This window comes from Prionailurus viverrinus, chromosome A2 (genome assembly GCF_022837055.1).
Source record: "Prionailurus viverrinus isolate Anna chromosome A2, UM_Priviv_1.0, whole genome shotgun sequence".
Classification (NCBI taxonomy): domain Eukaryota; kingdom Metazoa; phylum Chordata; class Mammalia; order Carnivora; family Felidae; genus Prionailurus; species Prionailurus viverrinus.
Window position 1 is genome coordinate 154294867 of NC_062562.1, and position 18406 is coordinate 154313272.

At 45.1% G+C, this 18406-nt stretch overlaps 1 protein-coding gene across 1 annotated transcript in view; it reads right to left on the bottom strand.

The window, feature by feature from the left end:
• Window positions 1-18406, bottom strand: part of KIAA1549 (KIAA1549 ortholog) — a 156378-nt gene that overhangs the window by 41309 nt on the left and 96663 nt on the right. The window contains exons 13-16 of the mRNA XM_047837624.1: window positions 12261-12457; window positions 10441-10556; window positions 1812-2017; window positions 85-308 (exon numbers count right to left, since the gene is read on the bottom strand). Of these exons, the coding sequence (XP_047693580.1) occupies window positions 85-308; window positions 1812-2017; window positions 10441-10556; window positions 12261-12457 (743 nt within the window). The remainder of the gene's footprint in view (window positions 1-84; window positions 309-1811; window positions 2018-10440; window positions 10557-12260; window positions 12458-18406) is intronic.

Here is an 18406-nt window from a genome sequence, read left to right on the forward strand (position 1 = left end):
GAAGAGGCCCAGCAGGAGCAAGGCCGACGGCGCCTCCACAGGCAACCCTTGGGGGGTGCCCCCGCCCCCTCTGCGGACGCCCACCTCTTCCTGGGCTCTATGAACACTGAGGGCACGCTGGCCGTGGGGTCCAGGATCTTGTCGATCTGCATCTGCGCCCTGCGGTATACGCGGTGCCGCTCGCGCGTGTCGCCCGAGGACAGGTCGTCCACCACCGGGAACTCGTAGTGGCCACGGCGCTTGGCGCGGAGCCGGATCTTGTTCCGATGGTGCTCGATCTCGGACTTGTGCCGCAGGGCCGTCTGGATCTGCGTGGCCGAGGGGAGAGCAAAGAGTCACATGGAATGTTCCCGAAGGTTCCTGCCACCCACGTGAAGACAGCATCTTGGGGAAGGCCTTTCTTTTCCCCAGACCCATGTCCAGGCCCCAAAGGGACAGGCACTCCCACGCGGGGGCATACATACCTATGTATCAAGCACTACATTTTGAAAAGAGAGTAAAAAAAAAAAAAAGAAAAAAGATGTATGCTATCAAGTTGTGAGGGCACAGGCCTGGTGAGCACATTCCCTTCTTTCTTTCCACCAGATGGAAAATCCACTTAAAGGAGGATTTACCCGTAGCAGGTACAGAGGCGTGCAGACAGCTCTAGGTTAGGACTGGGGCTGAGCCAGGCCAGGACTTGGTGAGAAGAGACACCACACACCATCCTAAACCCGGGACACACGTTCTTGTCACATTCTTAGCAAGAAGCCAATGAGGGCTAGAGAGGGAAAACCCTAGGAACTCTTGATGGGACTTCGGTAAGATGATCTACTTCAAGGATCACCTTTAAAGTGGGCAGGGGGTTTCCACCACACCAATTGCTTATGACTTCATCCTGGCAGAACTCACGACAGTAGCAGGTATTTGTTAGAGGCAGGAAATGCACAGCATGAAGCTACGTGCAGTCCTAAATGGCTCAGGCCAGGTCAAACCTTTCAAGTTCAAGGTAACAGTGACTTGGCCTGGCCTTCTGCTTCCCCAAATCTTACCAACTCACTCTTCCAGGATTCACTGGAAGACGATTTTACTACGCCTTCCTAGATCCTTGGGATCAGAGCGGATCTATCTGGGATCACCCCCCAATTCAAAGGTTCATTAGGAAAACCGACAGGACTTAGCATTTAGTCCCATTTAATACAGCAAAAGGACGCAAATTAAAATAAGCACAGGGTATGTGGGGTGAAATCTGGAGGAAACAAAGCACAAGCTTCTAAGAGGCCTTTCCCGGGGGAGTCACACTAAATATGCTTAATTCCTCCAGCAATGAGTTGTGACAACACATGTGAAATGTTGTCCACCAAGGAAGACCATCAGAGATGCAGTGCCCAGGATCGGTACTGGGGGCTGGTCCAACAGGCACCCTCTGCCTAGCGTGTACCAGAGTCCCAGAAGGAAAAGAGATGTTCAAATAAGTCATAACGTTTGCAAAAACGGTCTGGGCACAGTGAACCACTCTGTTCTGGGAATGGCAGGAGCCTTTCTGACACGTAAGTTCCTCAACATCAGCCAAGGGCCAAAACAGGACTCTTGAAGGATAGCAGTCTCATGTTTGCCATGTGAACTCTCTGCACAACGGCCAGTGTGCGAAACGGTGTCCTTGAATGGTATCTGATCTAAAAAAGCGGAGCATAAAACTTAAAATTAAGCATACTTCTTAGCAGCTCCGACCTTCAACACTGCAATTTTCACTTGTTGGTAAGCACTGACCAAATCAGAATGTGGGTTTGTTTTTTTTTAATATAAATGTACTTTTCAATATGAGCAAATACCTCTTTGTTAATTTTGTTGGTTTCTGCCACCCGGTCGGCCAGTACGGTGTGCTGAACTGGAGGTCCTGGTATCGGCTGCATGGCAATCAGCTGTATCTTACTGGGAACCCGCCGGCTGGCCTCTGATGACCGGGAGAGCCTGTCCACGTGCTCAAAGATGGAGGCTGACGAGTGCTGCTCGTTCCCTGAACTGGGCGGCAGCGGCCCTGGAGCAGAAGGAAAAGCAAAAGCATAAATAAAGCCATCCCAAAGAAACAGCAAATAATCAATCGTGACGCTGCATGGTGTCAAAACTTACCATGTTTTGTCTAACGACATCTCAAAGTCTTCAGGAAGGAAAGAGAGAGGACAGGAGCTGCTTAGTCAGTCACTAAGCAACTTGCACAACTTTTAGAGGAACATTGAAAGCAGCTCTGAACTTCCGCTATCGGTTGGAATGATAAAAATTTAGCCACCAGGGCAATTATACTGATAGAAAAACAAGAGAATAGGGAACAGTGGACATGCAGGTATGTGCTGGTTAACAATGAATACCTCTGGAAAATTACAGAAAAGTTATGAAAGAAATTGAAGAAGACACACAAAAAATTGGAAGAACATTCCATGCTCCTGCACTGGAAGAACAAATATTGTCAAAATGTTGGTATTACCCAAAGCAATCTACATATTCAGTGCAATCCCTATCAAAATAACGCAAGCATTCTTCACAGAGCTAGAACAAACAATCCTAAAATTTGTATGGAACCAGAAAAGACCCTGAAAAGCCAAAACAATCCTGGAAAAGAAAGCCAAAGCTGGAGGAATCACAATCCTGGACTTCAAAATATATTACAAAGTTATAACCATCAAGACAGTATGGTACTGGCACAAGAAAAGACACTCAGCCCAGTGGAACAGAATAGAGAACCCAGAAATGGACACACAAACATATGGCCAACTAATCTTTGACAAAGCAATAAAGAATATCCAATGGGATAAAGACAGTCTCTTTAGCAAGTGGTGCTGGGAAAACTGGACAGTGACAACCAGAAGAATGAACCTGCACCACTTTCTTACACCATACACAAAAAATAAACTCAAAATGGATGAAAGACCTAAACACAAGAAAGGAAGCCATCAAAATCCTAGAGAAGAAAGCAGGCAAAAATCTCTTTGACCTTGGCCACAGCAACTTCTTACTCAACACTCCCTCCCTCAGAGGCAAGGGAAACAAAAGCAAAAATGAACTACTGGGACCTCATCAAAATAAAAAGCTTCTGCACTGCGAAGGAAACAATCAGCAAAACTAAAAGGCAACCGACAGAATGGGAGAAGATATTTGCAAATGACACATCAGGTAAAGAGTTAGTTTCCAAAATCTATAAAGAACTTATCAAACTCAACATCCAAAAAACAAATAATCCAGTGAAGAAATGGGCAAAAGACATGAATACACTTCTCCAAAGACGACATCCAGATGGCCAACCGACCCATGAAAAAATGCTCAACATCACTCATCATCAGGGAAATACAAGTCAGAACCACAATGAGATACCACCTCACACCTGTCAGAATCGCTAACATTAACAACTCAGTCAACAACAGACGTTGGCAAGGATGCGGAGAAAGAGGATCTCTTTTGCATTGTTGGTGGGAATGCAAGCTGGTGCAGCCACTCTAGAAAACAGTATGGAGGTTCCTCAAAATGTTAAAAATAGAACTACCCTACGACCCAGCAATTGCATTACTAGGTATTTATCCAAGGGATACAGGTATGCTGTTTCAAAGGGGCACAGGCATCCCAATGTTTATCGCAACACTATCAACAACAGCCAACATATGGAAAGAGCCCAAATGTCCATCAACGGATGAACAGATAAAGAAGATGCGGTATACATACACAATGGAGTATCACTCGGCAACCAAAAAGAATGAAATCCTGTGGTGCCTGGGTGGCTCAATTGGTTAAGCTATCTGATTGTCTGTGTGGGCTCAGGTCATGATCGCATGGTTTGTGAGTTCAAGCCCCACAATGGGCTCTGTGCTGACAGTGCAGAGCCTGCTTGGGATTCTCTCTTTCCCTCTCTCTCTGCACCCCCCAACTCACTCTGTCTCTCTCTCAAAAATAAATCAATAAACAAAAGAAAAAATGAAATTTTGCCATTTGTAACTACGTGGATGAACTAGAGGGTATTATGCTAACCAAATTAGTCACAGAAAGACAAATATCATATGACTTCACTCATATGAGGAATTTAAGATACAAAACAAATGAACAAAAGGGAAGCAAAACTAATATAAGAACGGGGGGGACAAAACAAAGAGATTCTTAAATATAGAGAACTGAAGGTTGCTGGAGGGATTGTGGGTGGAGGGATGGGCTAAATGGGTAAGGGGCATTAAGGAAGATACTTGTTGGGATGAGCACTGGCTTTTATACATACAGGATGAATCACTGGAATCTATTCCTGAAATCATTATTACGCTATATGCTAACTAACTTGGACGTAAATTTTAAAAAATAAAAATAAAGGGGTGCCTGGGTGGCTCAGTCAGTTAAGCGTCCAACTTCGGCTCAGGTCATGATCTCATGGTTTGTGAGTTCGAGCCCCGCGTTGGGCTCTGTGCTGACAGCTCAGAGCCTGGAGCCTGCTTCGGATTGTGTCTCGCTCTCTTTCTCTCTCTCTCTGCCCCTCCCCTGCTCATGCTCTGTCTCTATCTCAAAAATAAATAAAACATTAAAAAAATTTTTTTAATAAAAATAAAAAAGAATTCTCACGGCAAAAGAAAAAAAAATTAAAATAATGAACACATCTAGTCTTTCAGTTCTGACACACAAAGAAAACTAAGTTGAAGAGCCACAAAAAGAAAAAGCTGCTGCCAAGAGGGAATTTTTCCCACTTAAAAAAACAGGAGTGGTACCCTTACAAAAGGGGGACACTGCATGGCATGCATATCTTACTACATTGAACTTTAAAATTTTTTTTTAACGTTTATTCATTTTTTTTCGATAGAGCATGAGTGGGGGAGGGGCAGAGAGAGAGGGAGACACAGAATCCGAAGCAGGCTCCAGGCTCTGAACTGACAGCACAGAGCCCGACGTGGGGCTCGAACTCAGGGACCGTGAGATCATGACCTGAGCTGAAGTTGGGACACTCAACGGACTGAGCCACCCAGGCGCCCCAACATTGAACTTTTCAGAAAAGTAACCAGAACTTCAAAAGAGAGGGGTGCCCCGGTGGCTCAGTCGGTTAAGTGTCCAACTTAAGCTTGGTTATGGTCTCATGGTTCATGAGTTCGAGCCCTGTGTCCAGCTCTGTGCTGACAGCTCAGAGCCTGGAGCCTGGTTCGGATTGTGTGTATCCCTGTCTCTCTGCCCCTCCCTCCCTCACACTCTGTCTCTGTCTCTCAAAAATGAATAAGCGTTAAAAAAAAATTAAAAAGAAAACAGAGACCGGACCTTAGTAGAATGGGTGATTTTCTCCAATTTCTTGCATTTTCTCTAGTGGGGATTTTCTCTAATGCATATGACTTTGGTAGTAGATATAATCCCAATAAACTTTACTTTTCAAAAGGCAAAGAGAGAGATGCAGAAGGGATGAAGAGATGGGAAGAGCTTGATAGAGGTACTTAGATACACTCCCTCTGCTAAGCCACAGTTGTCCCCTGAACACTCTGGACAGTGCTTTACAATACACGACCAAGAGGTCACAAGAAGGAGGGAGAACATGTGGAATCTGTTTTAATGCACGCACATCAGTGGTGTGTATGTCTTTGTGTTTCCTCTCAATTTGAATTATATCCCACACGATTAGAAATGATTTATAGAACTGTGAATGAATGACGCCTCTCTAGCAAGGGAGCATCGTTATCTGGATTCAGGCTATTCTCGGGCTTTCCTTCCCTGCCCTGGGCCCAGAGGGAGCCTATTTGTGCAACACAAGCACAGCCGGCACCACCATTCATCCTGTGGCAGCTACTCAAATTGCAGGCACAAAGCCTAAAAGGGGGTAATTAGCTTCGCCAGACAGGCTAGCCTTGCTAACCCAAACTTTGACAGTAACAGCAAATGTCACAAAGGGGAACCCTTTAAGCTGCTGACACTTAAAGATGAGACGCTTTCCTCCAGAAGGGTTAACAGACCGGGGCACACAGATGACAAAGGAAGATCACCATTCCCCGACTTCCGCGCTGTCTTCCTGCCTGGATACCTCCGAGCTGCAAGCCTATGCCTAGCTCCTGTCGGTGCCCTGTTCCAGTCCCCAGCTGTGGTCACGGTTTGGCACAATTCACCAACTGCAACCAGACAATATATGTATGTGTATGTATCTGTAACGGGGATATACTTTTTTAAGTTTATTTATTTGGGGGATGGGTGGGAGGGTTAGAGAGAGAGAGAGAGAGAGAGAGAGAGAAAGTGAGAGAACCCCAAGGAGGCTCCAAACCATCAGTGTTGAGCTCGATGTGGGGCTCAGACTCATGAACTGTGACATCATGACTTGAACCGAAGTTGGATGTTTAACCAACTGAGCCACCCGGGCGCCCCATAACTTGGTTATTTTTATGTTTGCTATATATTGTACAAATAAAAACTACATGGACAATAATGACCAATGGAAGGTACAACTGGATACACAGAGATTAATCTGCATGAATATACCTTAAGGTAATAGGAGACTTTGGATTAAAACCCATTTATATTCAAATAGAAAACCAAAAAAACTGTAATGATAGAAATTAGAGTATAGGAAGATGTAGACAAAGCAGAATGACAGGGGAAAGAACTATATGAAGTACTGAAATGGTGAAGCTATAAAACATTTTTAAAGAATATTAATTTCATTATCTGCAGGTAAATACAAAGTACACTATCGCTAAGGCCCATGGCCCCCATTAGTATCCTGGGAGGCAGGGATCACATTTCTCTCTTCCTCTTCCTCCCATTCTAGCACCTCACCCGCCACAGGCACTAAGCACAGATATGCTGAATGCAGGACTAACCAACCAGTCACTTCAACTAAGTTTATAAAATTTTACCCCAGAAAGGCATCTGGGAATCTGCTTCAATGAAAAGAATTCTAATCGGTGAATTTAGTCATTCTATGAATGAGTGCTCCACAATTCCTTGACAAACTTTGATGTGACAGGCAGTCAAAACAGTTGCCCTGCAATCTCCCCCAAATTATTCATTTGCTTTGCAAACTCCGTAGCAACGCCAAAGGAGGCATCGGCTTAGCTCCAACTGAAACTTCTAGAAGTCCATTCTACAATTCAGAACTTGTGGAATTCTCATGAACGAAGTGCCAACTACTTAAAAATCACATCTTTGGGGCGCCTGGGTGGCTCAGTCAGTTGAGCGTCCGACTTCAGCTCAGGTCATGATCTCGCAGTCTGTGAGTTCAAGCCCCGCATCAGGCTCTGTGCTGACAGCTCAGAGCCTGGAGCCTGTTTCAGATTCTGTGTCTCCCTCTCTCTCCGCCCCTTCCCTCATGCTCTCTCTCTGTCTCAGAAATAAACATTAAAAAAAATTTTTTTTTTTAAATCACATCCTTGCACGCACATGTTTCGCAGTCCTTACCTACTCAGTGGATTCCCGATGACAGAGGAGGAAGGACACAACATTAGGCAAGAACACCACAATGGTGGCACAGTACCAGGCTGAATGCCATTGCCTTCACACGAGGAAGGTGCATCGTCTCCCTAGCTCATCTCTCTCTTCACAGCTCTCCTAAAGGGAACCCGTGGTAACAATGTGACTTACTCTAAAACCACAATAACTGTGAACACAATGACATCTAAGTAACCTCCTAAGGGTCCACAGACGGTCATATATATGCATCATGGTCTACCCACCTTCCAAAAATAGTCAGCTGGGCAGGGGATAAAGCACAACCTCTAATAGACCAAAATCAATGATGCTCTTTTCTCAGCCACCATTGCAGTGTGGGTCAGATGACTTGTGACATCCATCGCAAGTCTTGCCAACGAGTCAGAAAGGACCCAGAGGCCAGGGCACCTGCTGTGTTGAGACAGAACACTGGTCCCAGGGCAACATGGAGGAGGGACCCAAGTGGTTCTCAGGCAACTATGACTTGTCACAAAAGAAGGACTTTTACATGAATCACAAAATAATTCAAAAGCTGTGATTAAAAACTCACAACCCGGGCGCCTGGGTGGCACAGTCGGTTAAGCGTCCGACTTCAGCCAGGTCACGATCTCGCAGGGTCCGTGAGTTCGAGCCCCGCGTCGGGCTCTGGGCTGATGGCTCAGAGCCTGGAGCCTGTTTCCGATTCTGTGTCTCCCTCTCTCTCTGACCCTCCCCCGTTCATGCTCTGTCTCTCTCTGTCCCAAAAATAAATAAACGTTGGAAAAAAAAATTTAAAAAAAAATAAATAAATAAAAATAAAAACTCACAATCCTTGGGAATGCTAACTGGTGCAGCCACTCTGGAAAACGGTATGGAGGGTCCTCAAAAAAATTAAAAATGGAACTACCCTACAACCCAGCAATTGCACTAATAGTTATTTATCCAAGGGACACAGGTATGCTGCTTCCAAGGGGCACATGCACCCCCATGTTTATAGCAGCACTATCCACAATAGCCAAAGTATGGAAAGAGCCCAAATGTCCACGGATGGATGAACGGATAAAGAAGATGTGGTATATATACATACAATGGAGTATTACTCGGCAATCAAAAAGAATGAAATCTTGCCATTTGCCACAACGTGGATGGAACTAGAGTGTATTATGCTAAGCGAAATTAGTCAAAGGAAGACAGATATCACATGACTTCACTCATATGAGGAATTTAAGATACAAAACAGACGAACATAAGGGAAGGGAAGCGAAAAGAATATAAAAACAGGGAGGGGGACAAAACACAAGAGACTCTTAAATACAGAGAACAAACTGACAGTTGCTGGAGAGGCTGTGGGAGGGGGAGTGGGGTAAATGGGTAAGGGGCATCAAGGAATCTACTCCTGAAATCACTGTTGCACTACATGCTAACTTGGATGTAAATTTAAAAATAAATAAATTTTTTTTTAAAACTCCCAATCTTTTCTGTAGGGTATTTAAGTTCTATGCAAGCAAAAAAATACCTTCATGGTAGCTTTAAAGAAGTAAACAAGATCTTTCAAGTGAAGTGATATTTGTAGTGAGAAAATCATCTTTCTAAAATATGAAAATAATGTACAGATTGTGGCATCTCTTCAAATCATAATGGTGACCTCTTAGCTTCCAGAACTCACAACATCTAGTGTACTTGCCTCCTTCCGCGGACAACTCAGTCCCACACCTGACATGCTTACTAGTTGGATTTTGAGTATGTGTTGATAGTGATATTTGATTTTTGTTAGCCACACAGAAGATACTGGTTTTAATACTGTCAGTAAGGAGTTAAATGCAGGAACTAAAAGCAAGATTGTCTCAGATAAGCAATGAACAGAAACTGAGAAACTCCAGAACTGATTCTTTTTTTTTCTTTTTCCCTCTCAAATATTTCCTTCCCAGAATCAAAATTAGATTTTAGTTCTGTCTGAAACAGGGCACCTGTTACCACGGTGCTTAAATAAGTTTTACAATTCTGTGAAACTGGATCCAAAGAAAAAACTCTTCCTTTATTCTAAGGGAGTTTTCTTTAACATCAAAAAAGAGCTGGAAGGAATCTCAAAAATGAGCTAGTTTAGTCCTACAGAAGCCCCAAAGGCTACGGGACTTGCAAGGTCACCAGCATGGCAATGATAGATCAGGCCCTCTAGCTTCCATCTAGAATCTGTTCATTTATAGAATATGGTTCACTCGGTACTGCATTTTGAAACAAAGAAATTTATGACGGCAAATGTTGAAGTATAAAAATTACTATTAAAAACAGTATCCTGGGGCATCCCAATTGTCTTTGCATTACTGAAACGGCCCTGAAATATAAATAAAACTCCAGCAAATACAACAGCTGTACTAGCACATTTACTCAACAGGATCTCTTAAACTAAAGCCAAGCTACCTTGCCATCACACCAAAAAATGCTCCTACGTCTAGTTAGACCTGTGGGCTTAGTTTTGCCACGGAGCAAGAGCTCCACGTTCATGTCTTTGGGACAGACATGAAGTTCGTTTCATACCTGGCCTAAAAAACCAGAGACTACAGATTCAAATATGCTACACCACCCGATTGCACCGAATGACCTATAGGAAGAATGATCTAGGAACAGAACCAAATATAATACATTTGGACCCATGATACATAAACGACTTTCTGGCAGTGGCAGCTGGGAAATACTGGAATTGGATCCTAAGAAGGTCACTAAATCCTGGAGGTAGTGTTTGCGAGCCTGGTTGTACTTTGATTTCCTCCTTGTTCTTGGGGGAGGCAAACTATTAGGACTCTCCACTAGAATGGAACATGGCTATGAACTTCCAAACGTACTTGAGTGAATCCCTAACCTCTAGCACAGTCCCCCGCCTCAATCCAGACACCAGAACCACATCAGACAGTTGACGGTCGATGCTGAGAAACTCACCATATGGATAACAAATATTCCACTGCAGATTTTTTTGTTAAATGTTTAGCATGTGAAATACCGTAAAACCTTATCCTACTGGAATCTCCATTACTACAGTTAACGTGGAGAATGGGAAGAATCACTGACCGCTCTGTGGGGCTCTGTGGGGCTGGCCATCGTTCGCCGTTCCTGGCGTCTTGTCTCCTGCATCCCTCTCACTGGACTCCTCACTTACGGTAGAGTCAGCATCTGATGGAGAAACTCTACAGACACAAAACAAACACAAGCATTAGGAAAAAGAAAGAAAGGGAGGGGAGGGGAGGGGAAGGTCACATTAACTTAGGTGTGGAAGGCAGCCTTCGAGGCAAAACAGACAGAAATGAGACCGTCCAAAAAATCATCTACAAGGAACACACACTCACAGCACATAGTCCCCTCATGAAGACAGTATAACAGGGCTTATATGGTTCAGCAGGCTGTGTTTCAGCAAATACCAGGAAACTAAGTGCCACACTGGAGGATGGTCCCTCGGCTACCAGGGCCCTGGCCTGGCAGTCTGGGTCCAGCAGAGACTGTATCATAAGATCTGGGGTTAAGGCCCGGTTCCAGGTCAACTGAGACTACAGAATTCCTAGGAACCCAGGGTGGTCCTGAAGACACCCCAAAGAACCCCACAGCTTCGGCAGAAGCCAACACTTATAACACAAAAGCAACAATCACTCTTGAGATTTGATTCTACATATAAAGAGCAAGGATGTCAGAGAACCCAGGCTGCACCAGGCTAATGAAAATCCTTAACCAGTTAGTAGCCCTTCTCTGTGTGTCCCTAAGGGATGCTAAAATACTACCTTAACCACAGACCACTGAAATGTTGTGACTAATGTTTAGAATGGGACTACCAGGGGAGGGGGGAAAAAAAACTTGGCAAAATTACACTAACGTTTTTGATGATCTTTAATGATTTGATTTATTCTTAGCCTGCAAGATAATTAAGCAAGTAACATCTCTCTACATAATTCGCTTTCTTTTGTAAAGATCACGTTGTAACATCCATTAAATTCTTAAAACTAGGCCAGAACCCCCGGGGTAGGTTTTCTGATAAGTCAGAAATTGTGACATCGTTTCAAGTGTTGGTATGATCACACATTTTTCTCCCCCTCTTAGCAGGAGATCAAGATTTGGAGTTCAAAGCTTCAAGGAGGGTTGATAATTTGAAGCTTCCATACCGTGGCGTGACCAGGCTGAGTTCTACAGTCAACTGCATAAAACCTGATCCTGATCTTTGACCAAGCTCCAGCCCTTCTCATAGGATCAGAGGGTGAAAAGGGGGACTTCCAGGCGGCGTGTTAACAGGCAGTCCTCCGTGCGCTTTGCTTTGATAGGAAGAATGGAAATACACTGGGAATGGGGAGCTGGGCAGGGGGGAGGTGGTGCGGAGCCCATGGAAACACGCTAACGAGAGAGACAACAGAGACGGCTGGCGAAAAGACAGGCGAAGAAAGGAGGATGCGATGAAAGTCACCTGCAGACAAAGCTACCAAGTCATAGCCAGCCTCTGGCATAATGTCAAGGGCAAAACCAATATGGACTGAGTGTGTATTATGTGTCAGGCATGTTTTATCTATGACTTCTGATATCGTGTCCTGAGGGCCTAGAATGACCCACCCCAGAATACACACACTTGAGCTAGTCAATACCTCACCAAGTCTCAGGGGGACCACCAAACCACAAGAGGCAGCTATTTATAACGCTAAATACTTGAGAAAAGCGCCTGGCCTCCTACGGCAGTCCACCGGAGTAGATCAAGAGCCCTTGGGTTCATTAACTTTGGGCAAGCTGGCGCCAGTCTCCTGGGGTTCCAGACCCAGGGAATACTCACCATCAGCTCTTTGGACACTGGAAACTGACAAACTGAAAACGGAAACACGCTCTGAGATAGAGAACAATACAGAAAGCCCAATAAGAACCTTCCTCGGTGACGGACGTTCTTGGAAGGGATCTTTGCCTTGGGGCTGGGCACATCTCCGTTTTCAGAGGGTGTGGTGTGATCCTTGACAGGTCCCGGCAGTGGTGCTGGCTCATGAATAATCAGTATGTCGTCTTTATTGTGCTGACCCAGATGCTGCTTCGCAAAATCAAAGCCCTTCACGCTAGGGATCTGCAACTAAAACACACAGACACACCCAAGCGAGAGAGTCAGTCTGAAGTCCGGGGACTGTAAAAGGGGATTGTGAGGGCCGGCAAGATGGTGAGTGCCAACTTCCGACCCGAGATCGTGCTTGCCACCCCACCAATCTAACTGAACAAGCATCTCTAAAACATCAACAGTGTGCACAGGGCTCTTTATACCTAGAGTTGGCAGAAAGGCAGATACTTGCGAAAGATGAGAGAAGATTATGGGACCAAATATCTAGACCATGATACAAAAGACACTGCAAGACAATACCTGGCCACCATCACAGTAGCATGATCATGTGCCATGCAGTGGATTAGATGGAGACAGTGGCACAATATATTGGGCGAGATATATACATATCTATACATAGTGGGCAAGATATTCTTTATCGAGAAACGGAGACTGAGGCCGGGATTCGCAGAACAGGAAGAACTTGGAAATAAATGCAAAAGGGCAGCTACACAGAGAATGTCCTAAGACTGTGTCAGGGGCCAGAGAACACCTGAAAGCTGGGAAGAGAGCACATCAGCTGCCCTAGAAGGGTCAGAATGTGGGGAGAGAGAGAAGGCTGCCCAACACCAAGTGCCAGTTTCTAGAGCAGAAAACCACTAAGCGTTTCTAAAGAGGCAGATTTCCAAAATCCAAGCAGACAGGACACAAAGAGACCAATTGGGAAGTAATGAACAATTCTAAAGACGAGGCAGAAGGATCTGGAAGCCAAATATAGACGCAAGAGGCAAAGGAGGGAGAGCAGCCAGTGATAACATGAATGACTTATAGGCAGGCATCCTGAACAGTGGAAGGCACATTCGTCACGAAAGAATGCTAACCTGAGGAGATAAAAAGACAAGTTTCACTTCAGACACGCTTCAGATTGAGATAGCAGGAAACGCTCCAAAGGAGGAGAGCTTGGTGTCACTGGACATGGAGGATGACAGCTTGGGGGAGATTTCAGGCTGGAGATAGGACTTGGAGAGCATCTGTACAGAAGATGACGTGAAGGGGTCCTGAGATACTTTTAAAGATGGAAACAGAGTCTGTGGACAAAATGTTGGGTAACATCTAATAGTTTGGGGCTCAGAGGAAGAGGCGAGGGAAATAAATAGGTGACTTTCAAAGAAATAAAAGAATTTGTGAAGTCTAATATAATAGAAGGCAAGGGGATAGAGAAGTTCTAGAAAGGAGTGGCCAAAAGAAGTAATGCGGGCACAAAGAGAAAGGAGAAAGAGGTCTTTGAAAAAGCCCAGCTCTCACATCGGTGGATGCGGAAGTCCTACCTTAGGTACGTGGTGGCAACACCAAACCCACAGCCAACGCCCCGTGGACCTGCCATGACGGAGTCCACGCCTCAGCTCCCAGGGCTGCGCTAACACAGGAAAAGCGCTCAAAAGTATATAGAAATGTGAGCAATAAAGGTGAGGCACCCTTTGCGGTGACACTAAAAGTGTCGGGGGGAGGCATTATGTGTCATTAATTGGAACTTGAAGAGTATAGGAAACTAAACTGCGTTTCAATAATTGCCCCACAGGTCTCCTTGGCAGGAAAGCCACATGCACACCAAAGCCCTTGGCGAGGCTGTATTCCACACTTTATAGAGAGTCCACCGGTCAAAGACAAAGGCCAAAACAACCGAAGGAGTTATTTTAGACAATGGGCTATGTGTAGAAGCAAAAGGTTTTGTCATATTTGTGCTAACTTCATGCCAAACGAGTGACAACACCAAAGGCTTAGATCTGTGATCTCGAAGGTCTTTTTAGCACTAAAAGTCTACAATCTGAATAGAAAGGAAGTAGTCGGTAATAATGACTTATTCCAGCAGAGGGGGACAAAACTTACTATAAATGTAGTTTACAAAGCTGTTGCTTGGAAACAAGAGGTAAAGATCCGGTGAGGCTCTGTTTTCTAAATTAATGATCCCGTGTGACCAGAGCAGACTACTCCACCACAGACAGGGGCCGTTCGTGAGTGTGCCTGTGGTCTGGGCATCACGCTGGTTCCCCTTTCCTACCTCCTGTCGTAAGAGTCCTTCCCTTGCTTTTTACCCCTGCCGCGCCTCCTGTTAGTTCCATAAACAAACTGCCTCTAAATGGAAGAATCACGGATATAATTAATAGTCACTGAGTCAACCCCATCAACACCATTGAGTAAATCTTGGTAAAATCTTCTTTAGTGCACTTCCCAGTAAGAAAGTAAATGCCTCTAATGACCAGGAAACAATCACTTTTGCAAGGTAGACGGTCAGCTTTAGAAAAACTGAAGGAGGAGCCACAGGCTGCCTCCTCCAAGTAAAGGTCTCCAAAGTGAATAAAGGAAAAAATACAAACAGCACTGCCTCTGTGGTCCAGTCTGTGTACCCCAAGTCTAGGGATTAATACTGGTCACCTACCCTGACAAACTCTGAGTTCCTGCAAGAAACAAACACATGTATATGTCGAAATGCTTCATAAATGTCTAAGTACCATCCAGGTGCAATTGACAACATCGCTGTTGCTATTGGCTGATGAAATGTCAAGCAGTTAACAGAAATTGCTAAGTGTTCTCAGGCGTCAGATAAAAGCTATAAAGTTAGATACAAAATTTTCTAATTCACCACCAAGATATGACAGGGTAGACCCTCCATAAATATTTGATAACTAAATGAATTTTAAAAAGTCATTTGGAGCTCCAAACTTACTGGATCTCGTGGGGAACCAAGGAAAGGCCCTGCCGGCTCACTGTTGATTCCCACCAACATCTTCGAATCTATCCATTAGATCTTGCACTACTTACAGGCAGGGTGAGTCACCACCTTCAACAATAGAAATTTGGCAACTAACCTGTGCTTCTGCACAAAACAAAAGCTACCTTAGGACACACAAAAGGAAGAAATTAGAGGAAAACTTGCCCACTTATGCAATTAGCTCCTTTTGTTTTATCCCTACTTTCCAGAATGCTTTTTTCTAGTTTTTCCATTTCTTAAAAACAAACAAACAAACAAAAAAATCTAGAGTTAAGTCTGGCTGTATTGTGTCTCCAGCTTCCCCATGCAGAATAAGCTTCAATCAGTATTTTATAAAAGAAGAGCCACAATTAATTAGGGCCTTCAATATTTCTCTAAGGACCCATTATTTCTGAGGAAAGATGGCTCTCTTTTGTTCCATCCCTCTTTAATATGTCACAGAGGGGGCAGTCCCCATTGTCCGTGCCCCACTGGAATACGTCGCCGACGAGTCAGAGAGGGCTGGTAAAGCAGGTCAGCCAAAGAATAGGAGAGATGCCTGATGAATTTTAAAATGCGTGAGCCATAAATATAATACGACCTGGGTGGAACAAGACGGAGTGAATCCCCAGCTCTCCAGTTAGCCTGAACCCCTGGGAAGGAGCAGTTAAGATGACAATAGAAACCACAGAGCAAACCCCAAACGTGCCTGAATAAAAATTTGCAGTCTCGCAGACCGCAGCACTGTCTATGCATTTCTTATTTGGTGGGTGTGATCTGTGAAAAGTCACCACGGTCGCCATGCTGATTCCATTCAGAAGGCGAGGACAAGGACACGTTACTACCGTCTGTCCCTGCTGCAGCCCTGGGACCTCTGGTCACCCTGCGGTCTTGGAGGTAGCAGCCAAGTGACAGCAGGGGAACGGAACTCCCCACAAACTAGGTGCTACGGGGTCCTTGCAGAGAATCAAAGAGCAACTGCAGGGGATGAGAGGAATTTGGCTGAGATGGAAGAAATGCCCATGAAGCTTCTCTCTTCCATCAGCTGTCCACACAGCCTTCCACAGTGGTCGTTCCCGGCATGAATATGTTCAAGCTGCTCTCCCTGCTGAAAATCCATCACTGGCTCCTCACTACCTACAGCACCACTGCCAACCCCTGATCTGTCCTACAACCCCTCCCAGCCTGGCTCTTGCCTACCGTCCCCTCAGTTTTTCCTGTACCCTTCCATAAACCTTTTCTCCATCGTTCCTGACAGATGGACCATTCCCTCCACCTTAGCCCACTTCATCTGGTTCATCTCTTCAACCTCTGAGCTTCAGCCCCAGCATCACCCCTTCCCAGAGGGCAGAGGCAGCCCACTGCCCAATGGGGTAGCTGCCCCTCCTCCCTGCTTCCGTGGCAGCCTGGACAGACTTAGGCTGCAGTGTGTCAGTGTCTGGGTCACTTGTCCTCTCTCACTAAAGGCCTCGAAGGCAGGGATTGCATGTCATCTGGGCTTGTGACCCAGCCTGGCCCTGCTTGGCTCAGAGCAAAGGCTGGGTGTTGGGTGAACGGATAAGCAGTGACTGAAGCAGCTCCCTCTGGCTGCCCACAGTGCCCACAGGTCAGGAACCATGGTCCCACGCCAACAACAGAGTATGAACTACTCCATCAGAAGGAACAAGCTTCCGTGGGATAAGCAGCATCTAGCCAATGCCATCCATGTCTTTAAATAGAGCCTCAAACAGGGCGAGGTGGGTCCAAGCTGCAGTTTTTCTGATACCAGTAAAAAGTGATGGCTTTGGGCTACAGATTAAAGAGACTACAGATAAAAGAAAGATATGCGTTAGGTTTGTTTTTTTTAATTAGTGGAAATAAAAAAGGACCCTGTCTCCAAATGTGACAGAATGGTCTCTCCCTCTTATCATATATCAAAACGAATCCACTCCCAATCTGAAGAGGTTTCCTGCTCATTACAAGGGGTAGTGGGTGTGGACTCTTGGTCAGCACATTTATTGTTTCCAGATGTTTGTAGCTCTGAGATTTGCTCGGGGGATCTAGGGGAGTAGCAGTGCAGCAACATGGCGGGGGGGGGGGGGGGGGGGGGCAGGGTGAGCACAAGAAGGAGAAAGAACTCTTGAAGTCACAGGGGAAGCTGGCATCTTTTCAAACTGCCCCAAGGGATGGGCTAGAGGCCCCTCACTACTGCCACGTAAATCTTAGAAGAAACAGTTGTAAAGTAGAGATATTTGTTTCTAAACTAAACACAGATCATCCTTTTCCTATCATAAACACGAGACAAGACCTATAGAGCGGGTTCCTATGCCAGCAAAACAAAGACCACGCTTCTGAAATGTCACGGGGCTTTGGCCCCCCTTCCAGTGTCAGAAGACACTTACTCCCTCAGGGGCCCCCTCCACACAGGAGACCTTCCTACAAACATGCCGTAAAGGGCAACTCCAAGGGCTGGAGGTTCTATTTGAAACTCTGTCCATTTGATTTATAGCAACATCTGGGGCACGAAAATATTTCGGAAGTAAAAGTAGGAGAAGGAGAAAACTTGGGGAATATCCTGTTTTGAACTCAAGGGATGTTGTCCTCTGACAGTTGAATGAAGGAACAGATGACAGATGGGCTTCCATGGGGAGTGTTTATGTTGGGCAACATGGAACATGAAAGACCTGACGACATAACCATCTATACTGGGTAAATCTGTCTGTAACATTACTCTTTTCACCGGAACAAAAACATTTCCAAACCTACTGTTGATCTTAGCACAATGAAATTCACGCAATGAATGATTCAGCACATCAAGCATTTTTTCCAGGTTTTTTCCACGCCACTACCTTGCCTAACAACAAAACAACCTTAGAACACTATGTAAATAATAAATGAAGACAGGTAATAAATAGAACCTTAGTGTATAAAACGCTTCCAATACATTTGTGCGCCTGGGTGGCTCAGTCGGTTAAGCGTCCGACTTCGGCTCGGGTCATGATCTCGCGGTCCGTGGGTTTGAGCCCCGCGTCGGCCTCTGTGCTGACAGCTCAGAGCCTGGAGCCTGTTTCAGATTCTGTGTCTCCCTCTTTCTCTGACCCTACCCTGTTCATGCTCTCTGTCTCAAAAATAAATAAATGTTAAAAAAAAAAAATTTAAAACGCTTCCAATACATTTGATAATCATAAGCTTCTAACTTAGTCACGGCTTTGCATTTTAGTTAATTCATAAGAAAAAAATACTTATTTTTTTTTCTTTCA